This window comes from Carcharodon carcharias, chromosome 18 (genome assembly GCF_017639515.1).
Source record: "Carcharodon carcharias isolate sCarCar2 chromosome 18, sCarCar2.pri, whole genome shotgun sequence".
Taxonomy (NCBI): Eukaryota; Metazoa; Chordata; class Chondrichthyes; order Lamniformes; family Lamnidae; genus Carcharodon; species Carcharodon carcharias.
This window is the reverse complement of record NC_054484.1, coordinates 89,136,387-89,157,616: the sequence shown is the minus strand read 5'-3', so window position 1 is coordinate 89,157,616 and position 21,230 is coordinate 89,136,387. Positions and strand designations below refer to the sequence as shown.

Sequence of the window (21,230 nt, the reverse complement as noted above, 5' to 3'; positions counted from 1 at the left end):
CTTCAATCCTAGCCTTGCATTCAAAGCCTGGGCTCTGCCCGCAAACCAACACTTACCCCATTCCAATCTCAATCCCAAATTTCCCCAACTCAACCTTAAGAAACCCCACTTTAAGCTAATTCCAAATGATCTAATCCCAAACTACCCAAACCAAACCCAATCCTAACTGCTCCACCTCAATCCCAAACTATCACAAACAACCACAACCTAATCCCACACCACCCAAAAACCAGTCTAATCCAAACCCAACTTCTCCAACTCAATCCCCAAATACTCCAACACATTTCCAAATTACTCCATTCTAATCCCAAACTGTCCCAAACTATGCTACTTCATCCCAAAGTACCCCAACCTAATCCCAAATTATCCTAACCCCTTCTCAAGCTACCCCAAACTACTCCAACCCAACCTAACCAAATCAAAACTAACCCAACCCCCTAAACTACACCAACCTCATCGTAAACTAACCCAACCAATCATAAGCCACCCTATCCCAATCTAAATTACCCCAACACAAAATTACCCCAAACCCATTTTAAACTACCCTATATAATCCAAAACAATCCCAGAGCACCCCAACCCAATCCAAACTACTTGAACCCCAACATAAACTACTCCAACTCCATCATGAACTACACCAATCCAATCCAACTGCTACAACTCCAGCATAAACCACTCCAACCAACGCAAAGCACCCCAGCCCCCATGTAAGATTCTCCAACACCACCATGAGCTACCCAAACCCATCATAAACTATCCCAATCTACCACAATCTAATTCAAATTACCCCAACCTCGTGGTAAACTACCCCACCACTATGGTAAACTAACTCAGTCAATACAAAACACCCTAACATTGTAAACTTACATAGTAAACTATTCCAATGCTTGCCTTTCCAGCGACGCCCACTTCCCGTAAAAAGAATTTTTAAAAATCCAAACCAGCACTAACCAATCCCAAACTCCCAAAACCACCATTCACACACTCAACACCACCAGCAATCAGTCCCGCCATCTCTGTCTGCCCTCACATCTCATTGGCAGCAGTCTGAATGCTGGCTCCACCCCCTTCCCCGATCCACATGGTGCGCACAAGTTTATCAGGCGCGAGGTCCTCCCTCACAGTCCGCGCACTCCACCCGTAGGAGCAGCAGCCATGCTGGAGACTATGTGCCTAACGTGCAACTGCCAGTTCTCTCACGCGCGCGTCTGTCAATCCTTTTCCCTCGCGAGATCGCTGCGGAGCAGCACGTGCCAGCCACCATCTTAGGGCTAACGAACAAAACAGAGGCAGGGCTGAATAAGGAAGAAAGGGTTAGTAACAGAGGTAGAAAGGAGGGCTGTTACTGCACTGAGAGTAAAGACATGCGTGATCTGGGTGACGTTGGCATTTTTGTCCATCCCTATGCTTGCCCCGAGAAGGTAGTCGTGAGTTTTGACCTGCTGTAGCCCTTTGATGAAGAGGCTTCCACAATGATATCTGGTAGGGATTTTCAGGTTAGGTGCCATTCAGGATGGTGTGTGTCCCCACATCTTTGCTGCTTTTATCCTCCTTGGTGGCAGAGGACATGGGGGCGGAAATGTTGCCTAATGTCCTTGATGTATAACTGCAATGCATCTTACAGATCATGCTGCAGTCATGATGACCCGGGAGTGTTGTTGCGGTTGCACCATCCAGGGAAGTGGTGAATTTGATCACACTCCTGACTTGACCCTGGTCGAGGGGTGGGCAGACAGTGAGAGATCAGGAAGTGAGCCAATCATCATAGAGTGCCCAGGTTGCCCACTTGTTGTAGCGCATGATTCTGGTCAATGCTGACCCCCCAGAATATTGTTGATAAAGGAATCAGCAATGGTGCTACTGTTGAAAGTTAACAGGAGATTATTGGGGCTGTTCTTGTTGGAGATGGATATTATCTGCCAATTGCCTGATCATGACTTAATCTTGCCCAAAAATTTCTTGTTGGCTTGTGCGGGCAGCTTCTGTAGCAAAGGAGCTGTGATTGGAGCTGAACATTGGAATCGTCAATGATCAGTCCCATTCCTAACTTTCCAATGGAGGGACTCCTGCAATGATGTTTTGACTGAGGAACTGCAACAGTGACATCCAGCAGCTGCAATGAATGGCCTTCGACAGCCAATGACTCTGCTCCTGTGTGTCAGGTATGGCTATTCATCCAGCCAATGTTGAGGTTACCCCTTCACGTTCAGTTACCTCCCTTTTTCTGGAGATACTCAGTGCCAGACTTCCAAATGCTGTCCAATGTTGGGCCAAGTGGATCAAATATCAGTGGGAGAACCTCTAAGCGACAGTGACAATTGTATCATAAGGTTTAAGTTAATCATAGAAAAAGACAGAACAATCCAGAGCAGGGATAATGAATTGGGAGAAAGCCAACTTTGATGGGATGAGAATACATCTGAGTCAAGTGAGTTGGAATCAAATGTTGGCAGAAAAGACAGTGGCTAAACAATAGGCCACCTTCAAAGAAAAAATATTGCAGGTAATGTCAAGGTATATCCCTTTGAAAGGGAAAGGTAGAACAAATAAATCCAAAGTGTCCTGAATGACAAGAGAGATAGAGGTAAAGATGTAAAGGAAGAAATCTGCGTACAACAGATATCAAGTAGAAAATACAATGGAGAATCAGGCTGAATAAAGAAGGACCAGAGGGGAAGTGAAGAAACTAATACGAATAACAAGGAGAGAGCATGAAAAAAGGCTGGCAGCTAACATAAAATGCAATCCCAAGGTCTTCTATAAGCATGTAAATAATAAAAGGGTGGTAAAAGAAAGATTAGGGACAATAAAGGGGAGTTGCATGTGAAGGCTGGAGAAATAAAAGTGTCAAACGAGTACTTTGCATCTGTCTTTACAAAAGAAAAACTTGCTACCCAGGCCGAGGTGAGAGAGGAAGTAACTGGTACACTAGAAGAACTTACAATTGAGAGGAAGGCGGTGTTAGAAAGGCTATCTTTGCTTAAAATAGATAAGGTATCAGGATCAGATGGGATGTATCTAAGGGTACTGAGGGAAGTCAGAGTGGAAATTGTAGAGGTACTAGTGATAATTTTCCAGTTTTCCTTAGACACAGGGAAACTGCCAAAGGACTGGAGAACTGTGAATGTTACACCCTTGTTCAAAAGGGGATGCAAGGATAAAGCTGGCAATTATAGGCCAGTCAGTTTAACCTGGGAAATTTCTGGAAACTATAGTGCGGGATAAAATCAATAGTCACTTAGACAAGTGTAGGATAATTAAGGAAAGCCAGCATGGATTCATCAGGGGAAAATCATGTTTAACTAACTAGCTGGAGTTTTTTGAGGAGGTAACGGAGGTTGATAAAGGAAACGCTGTTGATGTGGTGTATATGGATTTTCAAAAGGCATTTGCTACAGTGCTACACAACAGACTTGTGAGCAAAATTATTTCATGAAATAAAAGGGAAAGTAGGCACTTGGATAAGAAATTGGCTGAGTGACAGGAAACAGAGAGTTGTTTTTCAGGATGGAGGAAGGTTTGTGGTGGAGTTCCTTGGGTGTCAGTCTTGGGACCCTTGCTCTTCCTGATATATATTAACCTAGACTGGTGTGCAGGGCATGATTTCAAAATTTGCAGATGATTCAAAGATTGGAAATATTGTCAACTGTGATGGGGATAGTCTTGAACTTTAAAAAATATATATAGACATGTTGGTGGATGAAGTGGCAGATGAAGTTGAATGCACAGAAGTGTGAGGTGATTCATTTTGGCAGGAATGATATGGTGAGACAGTATAAAATAAAGGGAGAGCTTCTAAAGGAGGTGCAGGAACAGAGGGACCTTGGTGTACATGTACCTAGGTCATTGAAGATGACAGAGCATGTTGAGAGAGCAGTTAATAAAGCATATAGTATCTTAGGCTTTATTGATAGGGGCATTGGGTACAAGAGTAAGGAGGTCATGTTGAATTTGTATAAGACACTAATTTGACTTCATCTGGAGTACAGAGTCCAGTTCTGGGCACTATACTTGAGGAAGGATGTGAAGGCATTGGAGAGAGTACAGAGGAGATTCACAAGAATGATTCCAGCGATAAAGAACTGTAGCTATGAGGATAGATTGGACAGGTTGGGACTGTTTTCCTTGGAGAAAAGAAGGCTGAGAGGAGACTTGATGGAGGTATTCAAGATCCTGAGGGGTATGGACAGGGTAAATAGTGAGAAACTGTTCCCACTGAAGAGAACATCAAGAACTAGACACAGAGTCAAAATAATTGGCAAAAGGAGTAAATGTGATGTGAGAAAAAAAATTTTCACTCAGGTTGGTTGGAGTCTGGAACGAACATCCTGAAAGGGTGCTGGAGGCAGGTTCGATTGAGGTATTCAAAAGGGAATTAGATTGCTACCTGAAAAGAGAGAATGTGCAATGTTACAAGGATAAGGCAGGGGAGTGGGACTAGGTGGAATGCTGTTTCAGAGAGCCAGTACAGACTCAGTGAGCTGAATGGCCTCCTTCTGCACGGTAAAGATTCTGTGATGCTGTGTGCTGTCTGCTGGGAGGGCAGCTACTGTCACCTCATGCTCATGTCTGTATCGCCCTTCTGTGATTCTGGATGATCCTGAAATGACAATTAATGAGACAGTTATTGGTGAGATGGGTAGTCAATTAGCATTAGAGGTGATTGCTTCTGTCATATTGCTGCATATGAGGTGGGTCAGTGGGGCAGATATTTGCCAGATTTGATCTGTCCTTTTTTTTAATGTGGATAGACCGAAGCTGGACAACTTTCCACATTGTTAGGTAGAGGGTCCCCAGCTGAACCAGAACAGTATAGTAAAATCTGCATCATTTAAAAGAGTTACATTTTTGAGATCAGTCAGCTAAATCATATTTGCAGCAAGCTGAACTAAATAAACTCTAATATACCAAATAATGTTGCTATTTGAAGCTTTTAATTTGTCAACTATGCACAGAGTATGAGCTGAGCTAACCTTATGATCTTATGTCAGATTTAGACAGTGAGCCCAAAATCAACTTTAATCATTGGAGGCCAGTTGGTGCTGATATAGTTGATCTGTCTTTGTAATCTCAGATATTAATTTCTACCAAAGTAACTGCTAATTGTGTTATCGTGAGTGTGCTGATAAATACATATTAGTTTGCGATTTCACATTCTTAATTTCCTTTCTGATAATTTTGACAATAATAAGTTAACTCATTCACTCAGTAACTTACCTATATCCTAATTGTGTGTGTGGGGCGGGGGGTGGGGGGGGTGGTGGTAGTGTAAATATTAGTATAATGTTGACTGGATCATGTAGACTGCCTCAAACAAAACAAATTTGGACATCTAGTACTTTCCTATATTTGGAAGGTAGGTTCTTTGACACTCATCATCCAGGCAGCTCTGGCTTTGGCTGAAACAAAAACATATTGTTCTAGGAAACTGTCCCAAATACACTCTATGAATTCTTGCTCGTGGCTACCACTGCCAATTTGATTTTCCCAACCCACATGGAGATTAAAGTCACCCATGATTAATATACTGCCTTTTTTACATGCCCTCATTATTTCCTGATTTATTCTCTGTCTGACATCATAGCTACTATTAGACCACTCCCACCAGTGTCTTCTTCCCCTTGTTATTTCTTACCTCCACCCATATGGATTCCACATTTTCCGATCCAAGATTATTTCTTGCTATGGTACTTATTCCAACTCTTTCTAACAAAGCTACCTCACTGTCCTTTCCTTCCTTCCTGTCCTTTTGAAAATTCACATACCCTTAAATATTTAGTTCCCACCTTTGTTCTCCTTGTAACAAAGTCTCTGTAATAAGGTCATAGCCATTAATCTCTATTTGTGCCGATAATTCATTTATTTTGTTCCGACTACTAAGTACTTTTGAGCAAAGAGCCATTAATTTTGCCATTGTACCATTTTTTCCCCCTTTGACCCTACTTGCTGCTTTTTTTTGGTTTGTACACGCTATCCCTTTCTGTCATAGTCTGGGTGTCATTACCTAAGTAGCTGCCCTGCAATGCCGCCATTACCTTTTACTTTATAAGTCTATTTATCCCCTCTCTAGAACCCTGCTCCCCTCTATTTAGTTTAAAGCCGTCTCTACAGCCCTAGTTATTCGATTTGCCAGGACACTGGTCCCAGCATGGTTCAAGTGAAGCGCATCCCACCGGAACAGCTCCCTTCTACCCCATACTGATGCCATTGCTCCATGAACTGAAACCCATTCTCCCACACCAATCTTTGAGCCACGCATTTAACTCCTTGACTTTATTTAACCTATGCCAGTGGTTCAGGTAATAATCCCAAGATTATTACTTAGAGTAATTAGTTTTTTAATTTAGCTCCTAACTGTTCAAATTCTTTCAGCAAAACCTCCTTTCTTGACCTATCAACGTCATTGGTATCACTGTGGACAATGACAACTGGATCCCTCCCCTCACAATCCAAGTTCATCTCCAGCCCTGAGGTGATGTTCTTAACCCTGACACCGGGCAGGCAACACAGCCTTTGGGACTCACATTCACGGCTATAGAGATCAGTACCTATCCCCCTAATTATACTGTCCCCTACCACTACTACAATCCTATTTCCTCCCCCAACTTGAATGGCTCCCTGTACCATGGCCAGTTCGTTCAGCCTCCCTGCAGTGCCTGCTCTTGTCCACACAGCTTGCAAGAACCTCATAATTGGTGGACAATGTCAAGGGCTGAGGTTCCTCAAACACTACCTCCTGGGTCCCCATACCTGCCTCACCTGCAGGCACCTGTCCCTGATTACGAACCAAATTCGAATGATCTAACCTGTGGGGTGTGACCGCCTCCTGGAGCAAAGTGTCCAGGTAACTTTCCCCCTCCCTGATATGGCACAATGTCTGCAGCTCAGACTCCAGCTCTTTAACTCGGATCCGAAGTTCCTCGAGCTACTAACGCTTACTACAAATGTGTTTGTTCTGGATCACGTTGGCGTCCAGCAGCTCCCACGTGCTGCAGCAGCAACACTTCACCCATCCTGCCATCGCAATCTTATTTAATTAATTAATTTAATTAATTATTCTTGTATCCCTGCTCTTTATAATTTATTGAATTTAATTATTTACACCAGTATCGATCTTATACGTAACAGGCTATTTTTAAGAAAGAGAAAATAACAACTAGTGATCTAAACTCTAACTATAGACCTTAATTTTAATCTAAAGACTAGAAATACTCATCAGTCCAACTCACCATCAGTTGCTCTCTGCGCTCTTTTTAAATGAAGTCACCCCGCTCTGTTTTAAATAAAGTCTACAGGCTTACCCGCTCTCTGTTTTGAATGAAGTCCACACTCTCACCTGTTTTCGGTTTTAAATGAAGTCCACGTGCTCACCATCTCTCTGTTTTAAATAAAGTCCACATGCTCACCCACTCTCTGTTTTAAATGAAGTCCACATGCTCACCGTTTCTCTGTTTTAAATAAAGTCCACACGTCACCATCTCTCTGTTTTAAATGAAGTCCACGAGCGCTCTCTCTGTAAATGGCCCCGCTGCTTTTTTCAAGTGCTCTCTCTGTAAATGGCTTCGCTGCTTTTCACAAGCGATCTCTCTATAAATGGCCCCGCTGCTTTTTTCAGGCGCTCTCTCTGTAAATGGCACCGCTGCTTTTTTCAGGCCCTCTCGCTGTAAATGGCACCACTGCTTTTCACAAGTGCTCTCTCTTTAAATGGCTCCACTGCTTTTCTGAAATACTCTGCCTGTAAATGGCTCCACTGCTTTTCTGAAATACTCTGCCTGTAAATGGCCCCACTGCTTTTCTGAAACGCTCTGGCTGTAAATGGCCCCACTGCTTTTCTGAAACGCTCTGGCTGTAAATGGCCGCACTGCTTTTCTGAAACGCACTGGTGTAAATGGCCCCACTGCTTTTCTGAAACACTCTGGTTGTAAAATGGCCCCACTGCTTTTCTGAAATGCACTGGCTGTAAATGGCCCCACTGCTTTTCTGAAACGCTCTGGCTGTAAATGGCTCCACTGTTTTTCTGAAACATTCTGGCTGTAAATGGCCCCACTGCTTTTCTGAAACATTCTGGCTGTAAATGGCCCCACTGCTTTTCTGAAACATTCTGGCTGTAAATGGCCCCACTGCTTTTCTGAAACATTCTGGCTGTAAATGGCCCCACTGCTTTTCTGAAACACTCTGACTGTAAATGGCCCCACTGCTTTTCACAAGTGCTCTCTCTGTAAATGGCCCCACTGCTTTTCTGAAACGCTCTGGCTTTAAATGGCCCCACTGCTTTTCTGAAACACTCTGACTGTAAATGGCCCCACTGCTTTTCACAAGTGCTCTCTCTGTAAACGGCCCCACTGCTTTTCTGAAACGCACTGGCTGTAAATGGCCCCACTGCTTTTCTGAAACACTCTGGCTGTAAATGGCCCCACTGCTTTTCTGAAACGCTCTGGCTGTAAATGGCCGCACTGCTTTTCTGAAACGCACTGGTGTAAATGGCCCCACTGCTTTTCTGAAACACTCTGGCTGTAAAATGGCCCCACTGCTTTTCTGAAATGCACTGGCTGTAAATGGCCCCACTGCTTTTCTGAAACGCTCTGGCTGTAAATGGCCTCACTGCTTTTCTGAAACATTCTGGCTGTAAATGGCCCCACTGCTTTTCTGAAATATTCTGGCTGGAAATGGCCCCACTGCTTTTCTGAAACATTCTGGATGTAAATGGCCCCACTGCTTTTCTGAAACACTCTGACTGTAAATGGCCCCACTGCTTTTCACAAGTGCTCTCTCTGTAAATGGCCCCACTGCTTTTCTGAAACGCTCTGGCTTTAAATGGCCCCACTGCTTTTCTGAAACACTCTGACTGTAAATGGCCCCACCGCTTTTCACAAGTGCTCTCTCTGTAAACGGCCCCACTGCTTTTCTGAAACGCACTGGCTGTAAATGGCCCCGCTGCTTTTCTGAAACATTCTGGCTGTAAATGGCCCCACTGCTTTTCTGAAACACTCTGACTGTAAATGGCCCCACTGCTTTTCACAAGTGCTCTCTCTGTAAATGGCCCCACTGCTTTTCTGAAACGCTCTGGCTTTAAATGGCCCCACTGCTTTTCTGAAACACTCTGACTGTAAATGGCCCCACTGCTTTTCACAAGTGCTCTCTCTGTAAATGGCCCCACTGCTTTTCTGAAACACTCTGGCTGTAAATGGCCCCACTGCTTTTCTGAAACACACTGGTGTAAATGGCCCCACTGCTTTTCTGAAACGCACTGACTGTAAATGGCCCCACTGCTTTTCTGAAACGCTCTGGCTTTAAATGGCCCCACTGCTTTTCTGAAACACTCTGACTGTAAATGGCCCCACTGCTTTTCACAAGTGCTCTCTCTGTAAATGGCCCCACTGCTTTTCTGAAACGCCCTGGCTGTAAATGGCCCCACTGCTTTTCTCAAGCACCCTAGCTGTAAAAGGGAACATGGCAAGGATGGATGGCATTTATTTTAATACAAAGAGTCTTTCGAATAAGGCACATGAGTTGAGGGTCTTGATTTACGCATGGGAATATGATATCATTGTTATCACGGAGACTTGCTTGAGGGAGGGGCAGGACTGGCAGCTCAATATTCCAGGATATAGAATTTTCGGGTGAGATGGGTGGGTGGGTGTAAAAGAAGAAATGGGGTCGCAATATTGATCAAGGAGTCAATAAGTAGGGATGATACCTTAGAAGGTTGCTCAAATGAAGTCATATGGATAGAACTTAAAAACAAAAAGGAGGCAATCACATTGCTGGGAGTGTACTATAGACCCCCAAACAGTCAGGGAGAGATAGAAGGTCAGATGTGTAGGCAAATCTCCAGGAAGTGTAAAAATAATGAAGTAATAATAGTAGGGGATTTCAACTTCCCCAAAATTAACTTGGATAGATAAAGTGTGAAAGGCTTAGAGGGGGGGCGGAATTCTTAAAATGTATCCAGGAGGACTTTTTAAGCCAGCCCGTGGAAAGTCCTAAAGGGAGGGGGCAGTGCTGGACCTAATTTTAGGGAAAGAAGCCGAGCAAGTGGTAAAAGTGTCAGTGGGGGAGCATTTCAGTGATAGTGACCGTAAGTCAGTAAGATTTAAGGTAGTTATGGAAAAGGATAAAGATGGACCGGAAATAAAGATTCTGAATTGGGGGAAGGCTGATTTCAATATGATAAGATGGGATCTGGCCAAAGTGAACCTGGAGCAGCTACTTGTAGGAAAATCTACATCAGTGCAATCAGAGTCATTCAGAAAGGAAATAGTGACAGTGCAGAGCCAACATGTTCCCGTAAAGGTGAAGGAAGGGACCAACAAGTCCAGAAAACCCTGGATATCGAGAAATGTACAGGATTGGATAAGGAAAAAAGGGAAGCTTATGTAGATTCTGAGGGCTCAAAGTTGGAAGCGGTGGAGGAGTATAGAAAGTACAGAGTGTTACTTAAAAAAGAAATTAGGAGAGCGAGAAGGAGGTATGAAAAAACACTGGTGGGTAAAATAAAGGAAAATCCAAAGATGAAAGAGCAGGGTCCATTAGGGACCAAAGTGGCAATCTTGTGTGGAGCCAGAAGACTTAGGTGAGGTTTTAAATGAGTACTTTGCATCTGTATTCACTATAGAGAAGGACGATGTAGGTATAGAAATCTGGGATGGGGACTGTGATATCCTTGAACAAATTAACATTGAGAGGGAGGAGGTATTTGCGGTCTTAGTGGGCTTAAAAGTGGATAAATCCCCAGGCCCAGATGAGATGTATCCCAGGCTGCTGTGGGAGACAAGGGAGAAGATTACAGGGACCCTGACATTAATTTTCAAATCCTCTCTGGCCATAAGAGAGGTGCCAGAGGACTGGAGGACAGCTAATGTGGTACCATTATTCAAGAAGGGTGGTAGGGATAAACCAGGGAACTATAGGCCAGTGAGTCTAACATCAGTGGTGGGGAAACTTTTAGGAAAAATTCTGAGGGACAGAATTAAACTCCACTTGGAGAGGCAAGGATTAATCAAGGATAGTCAGTGTGACTTTGTCAGGGGGGGATCGTGTCTAACAAATTTGATTGAACTTTTCGAGGAGGTGATTGTAGATGAGGGTAGTGCAGTTGACGTGGACTTCAGTAAGGCTTTTGACAAGGTCTCACATGGGGGACTGGTCAAGAAGGTAAGAGCCCACGGGATCCAGGGCAATTTGGCAAAATGGATCCAAAATTAGCTCAGTGGTAGGAGACAGAGGGTGATGGTCAAAGGTTGTTTTTGTGACTGGAAGCCTGTGACCAGGGTTTGGTGCTAGGTCCCTTGTTGTTTGTAATGTATATTAATGACCTAGGCATGAATGTAGGAGGTCTGACCAATAGGTTTGCAGATGACACAAAAATTGGTGGTGTGGTAAATAGTGTGGAAGTAAGCCTTAGACTACAGGACTACAAAGACAGGCTGGTCAGATGGGCAGAACGGTGCCAAATGGAATTTAATCCTGAAAAATATGAGGTGATGCATTTTGGGAGGACTAACAAGACAAGGGAGTACATGATGAATGGTGGGACCCTACGAAGTACTGAGGGTCAGGGGGACGTTGGTGTGCATATCCATAGATCCTTGAAGGCAGCAGGACAGGTAGATAAGGTGGTTAAGAAGGCATATGGGATACTTGCTTTTATTAGTCAAGGCATTGAATAAAAGAGCAGGGAGGTTATGATGGAGCAGCATAAAATGCTAATTAGGCCACAGCTGGAGTACTGTGTGCAGTTCTGGTCGCCACACTATAGGAAGGATGTGATTGCACTGGGGAGGTTGCAGAGGAGATTTACCAGGATGCTGCCTGGGCTGGAGTGTTTCAGCTATGAAGAGAGACTGGATAGGCTGCGGTTGTTTTTCTTAGAGCAGTGAAGGCTGAGGGGGGACCTGATAGAGATATACAAAATTATGAGGGGCACAGATAGGGTAGATAGGAAGAAGCTTTTCCCCTTAGTGGAGGGGTTAATAACCATGGCGCTTAGGTTTAAGGTAAGGGGCAGAAGGTTTAGAGGGAAAATTTAGAGGGGATTTGAGGAAAAATTTTTTCACCCAGAAGGTGGAGGTATCTGGAACTCCCTGCCTGAAAAGCTGATAGAGGTAGAAACCCTCACAACACTTAAGTATTTAGATGAACATTTGAAATGCCATTGCATACAAGACTACAGGCCAAGTGCTGGAAAATGGAATTAGAATGAATAGGGGCATGATGGGCCAAAGGGCCTGTTCATGAGCTGTATGACTTTATGGCTGTATGGGGGCGGAGTTTGATTGACATTTCGGTGGGGTTTGACTGACAATTGTGGGGGCGGTTTGATTGACGGGTGTGTTAATTAACAGGTGTGGGGGCGGGGTTTGATCGACAGGTGTGGGGCGGGGTTTGATCAACAGGTGTGGGGGCGGGGTTTGATTGATAGGTGTGGGGGGCGGGGTTATGGTAAGCCCCCCGCCCACCCCCCGGCCTCGCTGACTACCTGCGGCCGGAGTGCGGGAGTGGAGCGGCCGCCCGCTCACTCACTCATGGAGACTGTGGAACTGTGCTCCGATGAAGAGCGGGAGATCAGGTACCGGATGGCCGGTTTGGGCTGCTCCGAGAGTGGCTCTGAGAGTCGGGCGTCGAGGGAGGGGTGTCGGAGGGACGGGGCGGTTGGTTACCGGAGTTTGGGTGGCCGGCCAGGACTAAGCCGCTCTTCTCTTTTCCCAGGACGGACCAGTACGGTTTCCAGCAGCCGGCGGGCTCGGGCTCTGCGTCGCCCCGGGAGCAGGTGTCGGATTATGGGTCAGTGCTGAGGCGCCGGGCCATCAAATGGCGCAAATTGCTGCAGAGCAGCCGGGTGGAGCGGAGCCTGAAAAGTGAGTGAGAGCGTGCGCACCGGCTAATGGAGAATAGAGCAAGAAAATTCAGAGTCTAGGGGTTTGTCTCCCTCCCCCCTCCCTTGCAGGGTACTGTGACCTGCCCTCCTGACCCCTTTTATCCAACCCCCAGGTACTGAGATTTGCCAGCTGGTGGAACTTTGCCCCCCCCCTCCCATAGGTGGTGGAACTTTGCCCCCCCCGCCCCCCCCTCCCATAGGTGGTGGAACTTTGCCCCCCCCGCCCCCCCCTCCCATAGGTGGTGGAACTTTGCCCCCCCCCCCCCCCCCCCCCCATAGGTGGTGGAACTTTGCCCCCCCCCCTCCCATAGGTGGTGGAACTTTGCCCCTCCCCCCCACCGCCCCTCCCACAGGTGGTGGAACTTTACCCCCCCCTCCCCTTGGTAGTGGAAATTTGCCCCCCCCCCCCCCCCCCACCCTGGTAGTGGAAATTTGCCCTGCACTCCCATCGCCTACTTGCTGGGAACTGCTCTTACTGCACCCTCCTCCCCCCTGCACTAGGTTATGCTCCCCTGCCCCCAACCTGTAATCTGTCCACCTGAGCCTCTGCTCCCACCCACCAGTTCTGGGAGCTGGCCCCTGCACCCCCACCCAAGTACTGGGAATTGCCATTCCCCTATCACATTGCCCCTCTTATCCCCCCTCCAGGTCCTGGGAACTGCCCTCCTTCCACAGTATTTGGATTCGAGATAATTCTGTTGCACTCCTGACTAGAGCATTCTGTGAAGAAAATGGTTTTGAGCGGTGCCAGAGGACTGGAGGACTGCTAATGTCCCATTATTAAAAAGGGAGGAGGGGATAGACCAGGAAATTACAGGCCAGTCAGTCTAACCTCAGTGGTGGAGAAGTTACTAGAATATGTCTGCACATGGAGAGACACGGATTAATCAGGGATAGTTAGCATGGATTTATTAAGGGAAGGTTGTGTTTGAGAAAGTTGATAGAATTTTTTGAGGAGGTGACCAGGGATGTTGATGAGGGTAATGCATTTGATGTGGTCTACATGGATTTTAGCAAGGCTTTTGGTAAGGCCCCTTCATGGCGGACTGGTCAAGAAAGTAAGAGCCCATGGGATCCAAGGCAAAGTGGCATGTTGGTTTCAAAATTGGCTGAGAGGCAGGAAGCAGAGGGTGATGGTAGAGAGTTGTTTCTGTGACTGGAAGTCTGGGGCCCTTGCTGTTTGTGGTGTACAGAAATGATTTGGACTTAAATGTAGGGGGTATGTTCAAGATGTTCACAGATGGCATGAAAATTGGTAGGGTGGTAAATAGTGAGGAGGATAGCTGTAAACTGCAGGAGGATATCAATGGACTGGTCAGGTGGACAGAGCAGTGGTAAGTGGAATTCACCTAGATAAGTGTGAGATAATGCACTTGGGGAGGGCTAACAAGGCAAGGGATTACACTATGAATGGTAGGACCCTGGAAATTACTGAAGATCAGAGGGACCTTGGTGTGCACATCCATAGATCCCTGAAAGTAGCAGGGCAGGTAGATAAGGTGGTTAAGAAGGTAAATGGGATACTTGCCTTTATTAGCTGAGGCATAGAATACAAGAGCAGGGAGATTACTGCTGGAACTGTATAAAATGCTGGTTAGGCCACAACTGGAGTGCAGCGTGCAGTTCTGGTCACCACATTATAGGAAGGATGTGATTTCACTGCAAAGGATGCAGAGATTTACCAGGATGCTGCCTGGGCTGGAGGGTCTGAGCTATTATGAAAGATTGTATAGACTGGGGTTATTTTCCTTGGAGCAGCGAAGGTTGAGAGGGGACCTGATAGAGGTGTATAAGATTGAGGGGCATAGATAGGTTGGATAGGTAGGTACTTTTTCCATTAGTAGAGGGGTCAATAACCAGGGGACATAGATTTAAGGTAAGAGGTAGAAGGCTAAGAGGGGAGTTGAGGAGAATTCTTTTTCATCCAGAGGATGGTGGGAGTCTGGAACTCACTGCCTGAAAGGGTGGTTGAGTCAGAAACATTTGAAACATTTAAGAAGTATTTAGATATTCACTTGCATTGCCATAGTCTCCAGGGCTAGGGCCAAGCGCTGGAAAATGGGGTTAATGTAGTCAGATCTTTGGTGACCAGCACGGACACACTGGGCCGAATGGCCTCTTTCTTGGTGTAGACATTTGAGTGGTCATCAGCACCTGAGTGCCCAAGCAGCTAGTTTCTGCATTGCTACTATAAGTACATTGTAGATTTGACTGCTCGGGGTTTGTGAGGCATTTTAAACATATTTTCTGTTTTGCTACTCTGGACTGTCGTTTGTATATTTACATCTGGAATTAGTGAAACAGGATTTAATGTTGCTGTACTGGGATATGTTTAGACTTTGATAATGTGGATAAAGACTAGTGTTGCAATTCACACTGGAGGTAACATTTATGGAGCATACACCTCTTCCGAGGATTGCCAACTAGTGTATATAATAAACATCCTGGCTGGAATTGTTGAAATAAATGGGTAGTGTTATTTTGTTTGAGTCATAGAGTCAGCACAAAAGGAGGCCATACCCTCGTAGAGCATTCAGTCAGTCGCATTCCCCAGCTTTAACTCCATGGCCCCACAAGTTTATTTCCCTGAAGTGCGGTCCATGTGGTGTAGGTACACCCAAAGTGCTGTTAGGAAGGGAGTTCCAGGATTTTGGCCCAGTGACAGTGAAGGAATGGCAATATATTTCCAATTCAGGATGGTGAGTGGCTTGGAGGGGAACTTGCAGGTGGTGGTGTTCACATGCTTCTGCTGTCCATGTCCTTCTAGTTGGTAAAGGCTACCAGGGTTTGGAAGGTGCTGTTGAAGAAGCAGTGTACTTCGTATATGATACATGCAGCTGACACTGTGCTGGTGGAGGGAGTGAATGTTTAACTGAAGCTAACTCCACTGCATTGTGCCCTCTATTATACAATATGCTCTCTGCTCCCTGGAGTGCACTCACTCGAGCTGTTCAAAATCATTCCTTTTAAACCATTTAAGCCCTGGGTATATGTCACCATAGGAACAAAGGACTTAGGAGCAGGAGTAGGCCATCTCGCCCTTCGAGTCTGCTTCGAAATTTGATAAGATCATTGCTGATCTGGTTGTGGTTTCAACTCTACTTGCCTGTCTGCCCCCCAGTAACTCTTGATTCCTTTGTCCGTCAAAAATCTGTCTAACTCAGCCTTGAATAAATTCAATGACCCAGCCTCCGCTTTCTGGGGAAGAGAATTCCACACAGAATCCACCCTCTGAGGAAAAAAATCCTCATCTCCATCTTAAAAGGGTGACCTCTTATTCTTAAACCGTGTCCTCTAGTTCTAGTCTCCCCCACAAGTGGAAACATCCTCCCAGTATCTACTATATAAAGTCTCCTCAGGATCTTATGTATTATATGTTTCAAAATGATCAACTCTCATTTTTTCAAAACTCCAGTGAGTATAGGCACAACACATTCAACCTTTCTTCTTAAGATAAGCCTTATCTCAGGAATGAGTTGAGTGAACTTTCCCTGAACTGCTTCTAACGCAATTATGTCCTTTTATAAAATGAGACCAGTTTGACATGTACCCATTACATGATTATTCCAAAAATGAAGAGTTAAACAAATCTACGTAAGGTAGAACTAATAAGTAGATGTACGTCTTAACTTGGCTAATGTGGACGATGATTATGAGTACCAGATGCATGGTCACACAACACATTCTTTGGGATCTGGTTACTGCCCATCCTTGGGAATCTGGGGTCTTTAGAAGTCCAGTCTGTTTCATCCTGTATCTACCTTACACTCTCGTTCCACTGGGAGCTTGTAACTCCCAAGACCACAGTTTGGTTTTTTACTTTATTAATGCATCAATTATATGTTACAGTGATAGTTTTGTATTCTAAGGTATTAAGTTCAGTTTCATTCCTGCTTTGCCTCTATAAAACAAACAGCAACATCCTCCCTGTATAGACCTTTAAAATTGTAAAATGTCCCAAGCTACTTCATGTTACCAAACGGAATTTGACACCAAGCTACGTAAAGCAATATTAGGACAGATAACCAAAAGCTTGGCCAAAGAAGTGAGTTTCAAGGGGCATCTTAAAGGAGGAGAGAGAGCTATAGAGATGGTGAGGTTTAGAGCATGAATTCCTTAGCTTGGGGCTGAGGCAGCTGAAGACAGTCCCCGGTGCTGGAGTAATTAAAATCAGGGATGCACAAAGACAGAGCTGGAAGAATGCAGAGATCTTGGAAGGTGGGAAGGCTGGTGAATTTTATAGCAAGAGGCGAGGCCGTGGAGGAATTTGAAAACAAGGATGAGAATGTTAAAATCAAGGCTTTGTTGGACTGGGAGCCAATGTAGGTCAGCAAGCATAGAGGTACTGGGTGAATGGGACTTAAGATGGAGCTCAAAGAAGGGTGGGAGAGTTTTGGATGAGCTCAAGTTTATGGAGGATGCAAGTTGGGACCCTGGCCAGGAGAGTATTGGAATAGTAGAATCTCGAGATCACAAAGTTATGGACGAGATTACTGAGGCAGGGTGGAGATAGGTGATGAAGAGGATGAGCTCATTAACTCTCCAAGTTGTGCAGTGGAGATGCCTAATCTATGACTAAAGGCGTGGATAGCAGCTGAAGCAAAGCAATTAAAAAGCTTACAAAGTGAAGTTATGGTAAACTTGTATAGGACCCTGGTCAGGCTGCATTTAAGAGCACTATGTATGGTTTTTGTCTCCCTACTGAAAAAAGGCAGAAGCACAGGAGAGGGATGCAGAAAAAAGTACAAGGATATTGCTAGAACTGGGAGATTACAACTGTTAGCATTGATTGGGCTGCTGTTTCTTTAGAAAAGAGAAGTCTTCGAAGTGACTTGATAAAGGACTTTAGAATTATGAATGTGCCCACATCTACCCTGTCTAACCCAGCGTGGGAGAATCCAAAGCTAGGGCCAAAAGCAAGATTCTCTGCCTCATTCTCATTCTCACCTCTATATCTTTGACTTCTTGTACTGTTCCAGTGAAGCTCAACGCAAGCTCCAGGAACAGCACCTTTCCTTCAATTTAGAGACTTTACACCTTCTGAACTCAACATGAAATTCAACAATTTCAGATCATAACCTTGGACGGCAGCTGTTGTTGATCTGCTATTCCAATTTAAACCTCACATTAACACATCTTTACTTGCCCCATTACCATTCCCTTTTGTCATTTACTTTCTCCTGACTTACACACTATCATAGATTTGCCCTTTTGTTCTTTCCTCCCTTTCCCTGCCTCTGTATTTGCTTAAAACCCTGTTACATCTCTGACTTTTTCCAGTTCTTATGAAAGATCATCAACTTGAAAAGTTAACTATTTCTCTCTCTTTCTTTCTTTCTATAAATGCTGCCTGAGTAGTGCCAGTATATTCTGTTCATATTTCAGATTTTTAGCATCTGCAATACAATGCATTTGTTTTCTTTTTCACAAATGGTCGAAGTTGAGATTTAAAATTATGCAATTGGACCATTTTTTAATGGGTTTCAATCTCCTAGGTTAAGCCTGTGCAACCAACAGTAAAGCTTGTGTTATAATCGAGTATTTCAGGCAGTGAATAAAGACATTCAGCGAATACTTGCCTTCTAACTGAAGGGCTTGTTCATCCAAAAGATAAAGATGTAAGTGAATGAAGATGTTTGTCATGTGCACTGTAATAGAGAGATGCTAATTTACTTTTCTATCCAGTAACTTAACTGCAATTTTCTCCCATACAGTGAATAGTGAGGTTTGATGGACTGAATTAAGGCTCTTAAGGGGCTTTTGAAGTTGGGGAAGGTGAAGATGGTTAAGGAGTGTTTTCTAGTGAGGAAGGCATAATCACTTTTATATACTTCTTGGATATTTTACCTGGGTTATATTTTTTTTAAGTGAAAACCCATTTGATAATTAGAAGAGGGAGCCTGCTACCCCATGCAGAAATATTTTGGGATATATTTGCAGCTCTTTTGTGTAAACAAATTGCTTTCTGCGTGAGTACTGAAGGTCACATCAGAGGAGTTTGCCTGGTGAGTTTCTGTGAGCCCAGTCATATAAAGATGCTGAGGGCAAGGGAACTGAAGCACTCTTGGTAAATAATGATTTGATAATCAGCACCTATCTGCTGTAACGCCTACAAGCAGTTCCCTGATTCCACCAGGATTTGGTCTGGATACAAACATATTTTCAAGATAAATCAATTGAAATGGATAACAATGCCAAGGCCAAGTTGAGGAATTATATTTCAGTACTAAGAATTGAAGATAAAGAAATAAAACACACCCCTAATCAGGATGAAGAAAGCTTTCTCTAGACCACTCATGAATGTGATCTGCCAGATATTGGGATTATTTATATTTCGTTTTTTAATTACTTGCTTTTATTCCCAAAACAGTGAAACGATACATCAGAAAAGGTATTCCAAATGAATATCGTACTCTTATTTGGATGACTGTTAGTGGAGCTCAGGCACAGATGGAGAAAAATCCAGCTTACTATAAGAAACTACTGGAAATGGAGGAAGATCCAAGACTGGTCGATGCTGTTAAAACAGGTAATACAACCCCATTTGCACAATAAAAACTCAAAAACATTACTTTATTGCTGTTTGTTAGTGCATTGAGAAGCACTCAACTTATTTAATTTTGGCTATACACCTATTCTAGATGTTTGAAATGTTAGATAATGAGGGGAAAATGGCCATGCATTTCAGAGAGGCTGGTGGGAACCTGATAACCAGTCTGCAATCTGAATGATAAGTTTACTTGGAACTTTCCATTGCAAATATAGACTGATTTGTAATGGTAAAAGTTGACAGAAAACGTTTGATAGCAGGAAGTCAATTGGTGCAGGTAGGAAGCGTGCAAGTGTCATATTTCTAATGTATATACACATGAATTACTGAGCTCTTATGGTGTACACGAGCAGAGCTAGAGAATATAACTTAGTTGACATCTGTGTTTATGTTACTGATTCTGTGTGCCTTTTTCTCATCCCCCTCTTCCTTTTTTATTTTGTCTTTGTTTTTCTTTCTGGCTGAAGTTGGTGAATCGGGGCAGACTAATTTGACTTTCTTTATTCTTTAAAAAAATATTGAATTCTGAAAGCAAACAAATCCTCTTTGAGAGAAACTGATAGGAACGGGTCAATAGAATGAGCTAGAAATGGAATAAGTTGATGCGGAGGGAGCCTTTCCCCAGCCACTCTTGGGAGAAGGATGTAGATAGTTGATCAATTGCGTGATGGGGAAACAAAATAAAGGAGGAAATGGTTGAGCAGTAGAAGAAAGAGGCAAAAGCAAGGGTAGTGAGTGGGTGAAGAGCAGGGGTGAGGGATGGGAAGAGAGCTGCTTAGGACCACATTTGTCCTCCTCAGTCCATATGCTGCCTGCAGTCATTGGTGGCTCCACTTATTGTCAGGTCATACACCACCTTTGTACCAGAATGAGAAGAAGAAGAGACCGAGAGAGAGAAGCAGAGTTATAAGGAGAAAAGATGGGGAGAAAATAGTTGGTGAGAAACAGCAATGTGGAGACAACATAAACAGGAAGCCATTCACTCATTTTTGTTTGCTTTGTTCCCGTGTCCTCTTTCACTACTCAAATATATGTGTAGTTCGTATTCTGAGCCTGTGTCCGGTATTGCCTGATGGGTGCTAGAGACCCTGGAATAAAATAATAAAAGAATAGATCTTTGTGGAAGTACCATCAATTTGATGGTGTCATGGGCTGAAGAGTTGACTTAAATGCCATTTGAGATCTTATTGCTGACAACACAAAAGCCTTGCCATGCAGTTACAGCAGGAATCTACAGAGAAGAATGTTTGATTCAATATAGGTATAGGTCAGAAGGTGTAATCATTCTTCGATAAAAGATTACCAGGCCATTTAGAAGTGGTTTCTTGCAGATTATTGCTGTAACCTCCACCTGACTTCCAAAATTTTTCTCTCCATGGGATGCTGCCTGACCTGCTGAGTATTTCCAGCATTTTCAGTTCTTATTCCAAAAGTCCACATTTTGGGCAAAAGACATTTTGTTATTTCTTGACCTTTTCTGAGTTTATTGCTAGATGGTGGGGAAGTTCTGGGTTTTTAAATCCTTTCCAATTCAACTATTTTGCTTCTTCTCCTGAAATGGATAGCTGAAGCTGTTATGAGAGTGCAACTTACTTCTCTAATACCATTGTAAAAGCAATTCTTTGGGATTTTGTTTTAATCAGTGGAATGTTATGATCTGGAATACACTCCCAGAAAGTGTGGTGGAAGCAGATTCAATAACTTTCTAAAGGGAATTGGAAGAATATTTGAATTTTCAGGGTTATGGGGATACTTCATAGCTCTTTCAAAGAGCTGGCAGAGAAATAATGAGCCAAATGGCTC

The 21,230-nt window shown here is 44.1% G+C and overlaps 1 protein-coding gene across 1 annotated transcript in view; it reads left to right on the top strand.

The window, feature by feature from the left end:
* The first annotated feature begins 12,457 nt into the window (after positions 1 to 12,457).
* The window catches only part of LOC121290332 (growth hormone-regulated TBC protein 1-A-like), a 57,734-nt gene continuing 48,961 nt past the window's right edge, over positions 12,458 to 21,230 (top strand). Inside the window, exons 1-3 of the mRNA XM_041210660.1 lie at positions 12,458 to 12,568; positions 12,709 to 12,857; positions 19,248 to 19,406. Of these exons, the coding sequence (XP_041066594.1) occupies positions 12,525 to 12,568; positions 12,709 to 12,857; positions 19,248 to 19,406 (352 nt within the window). The 5' untranslated portion in view covers positions 12,458 to 12,524. The remainder of the gene's footprint in view (positions 12,569 to 12,708; positions 12,858 to 19,247; positions 19,407 to 21,230) is intronic.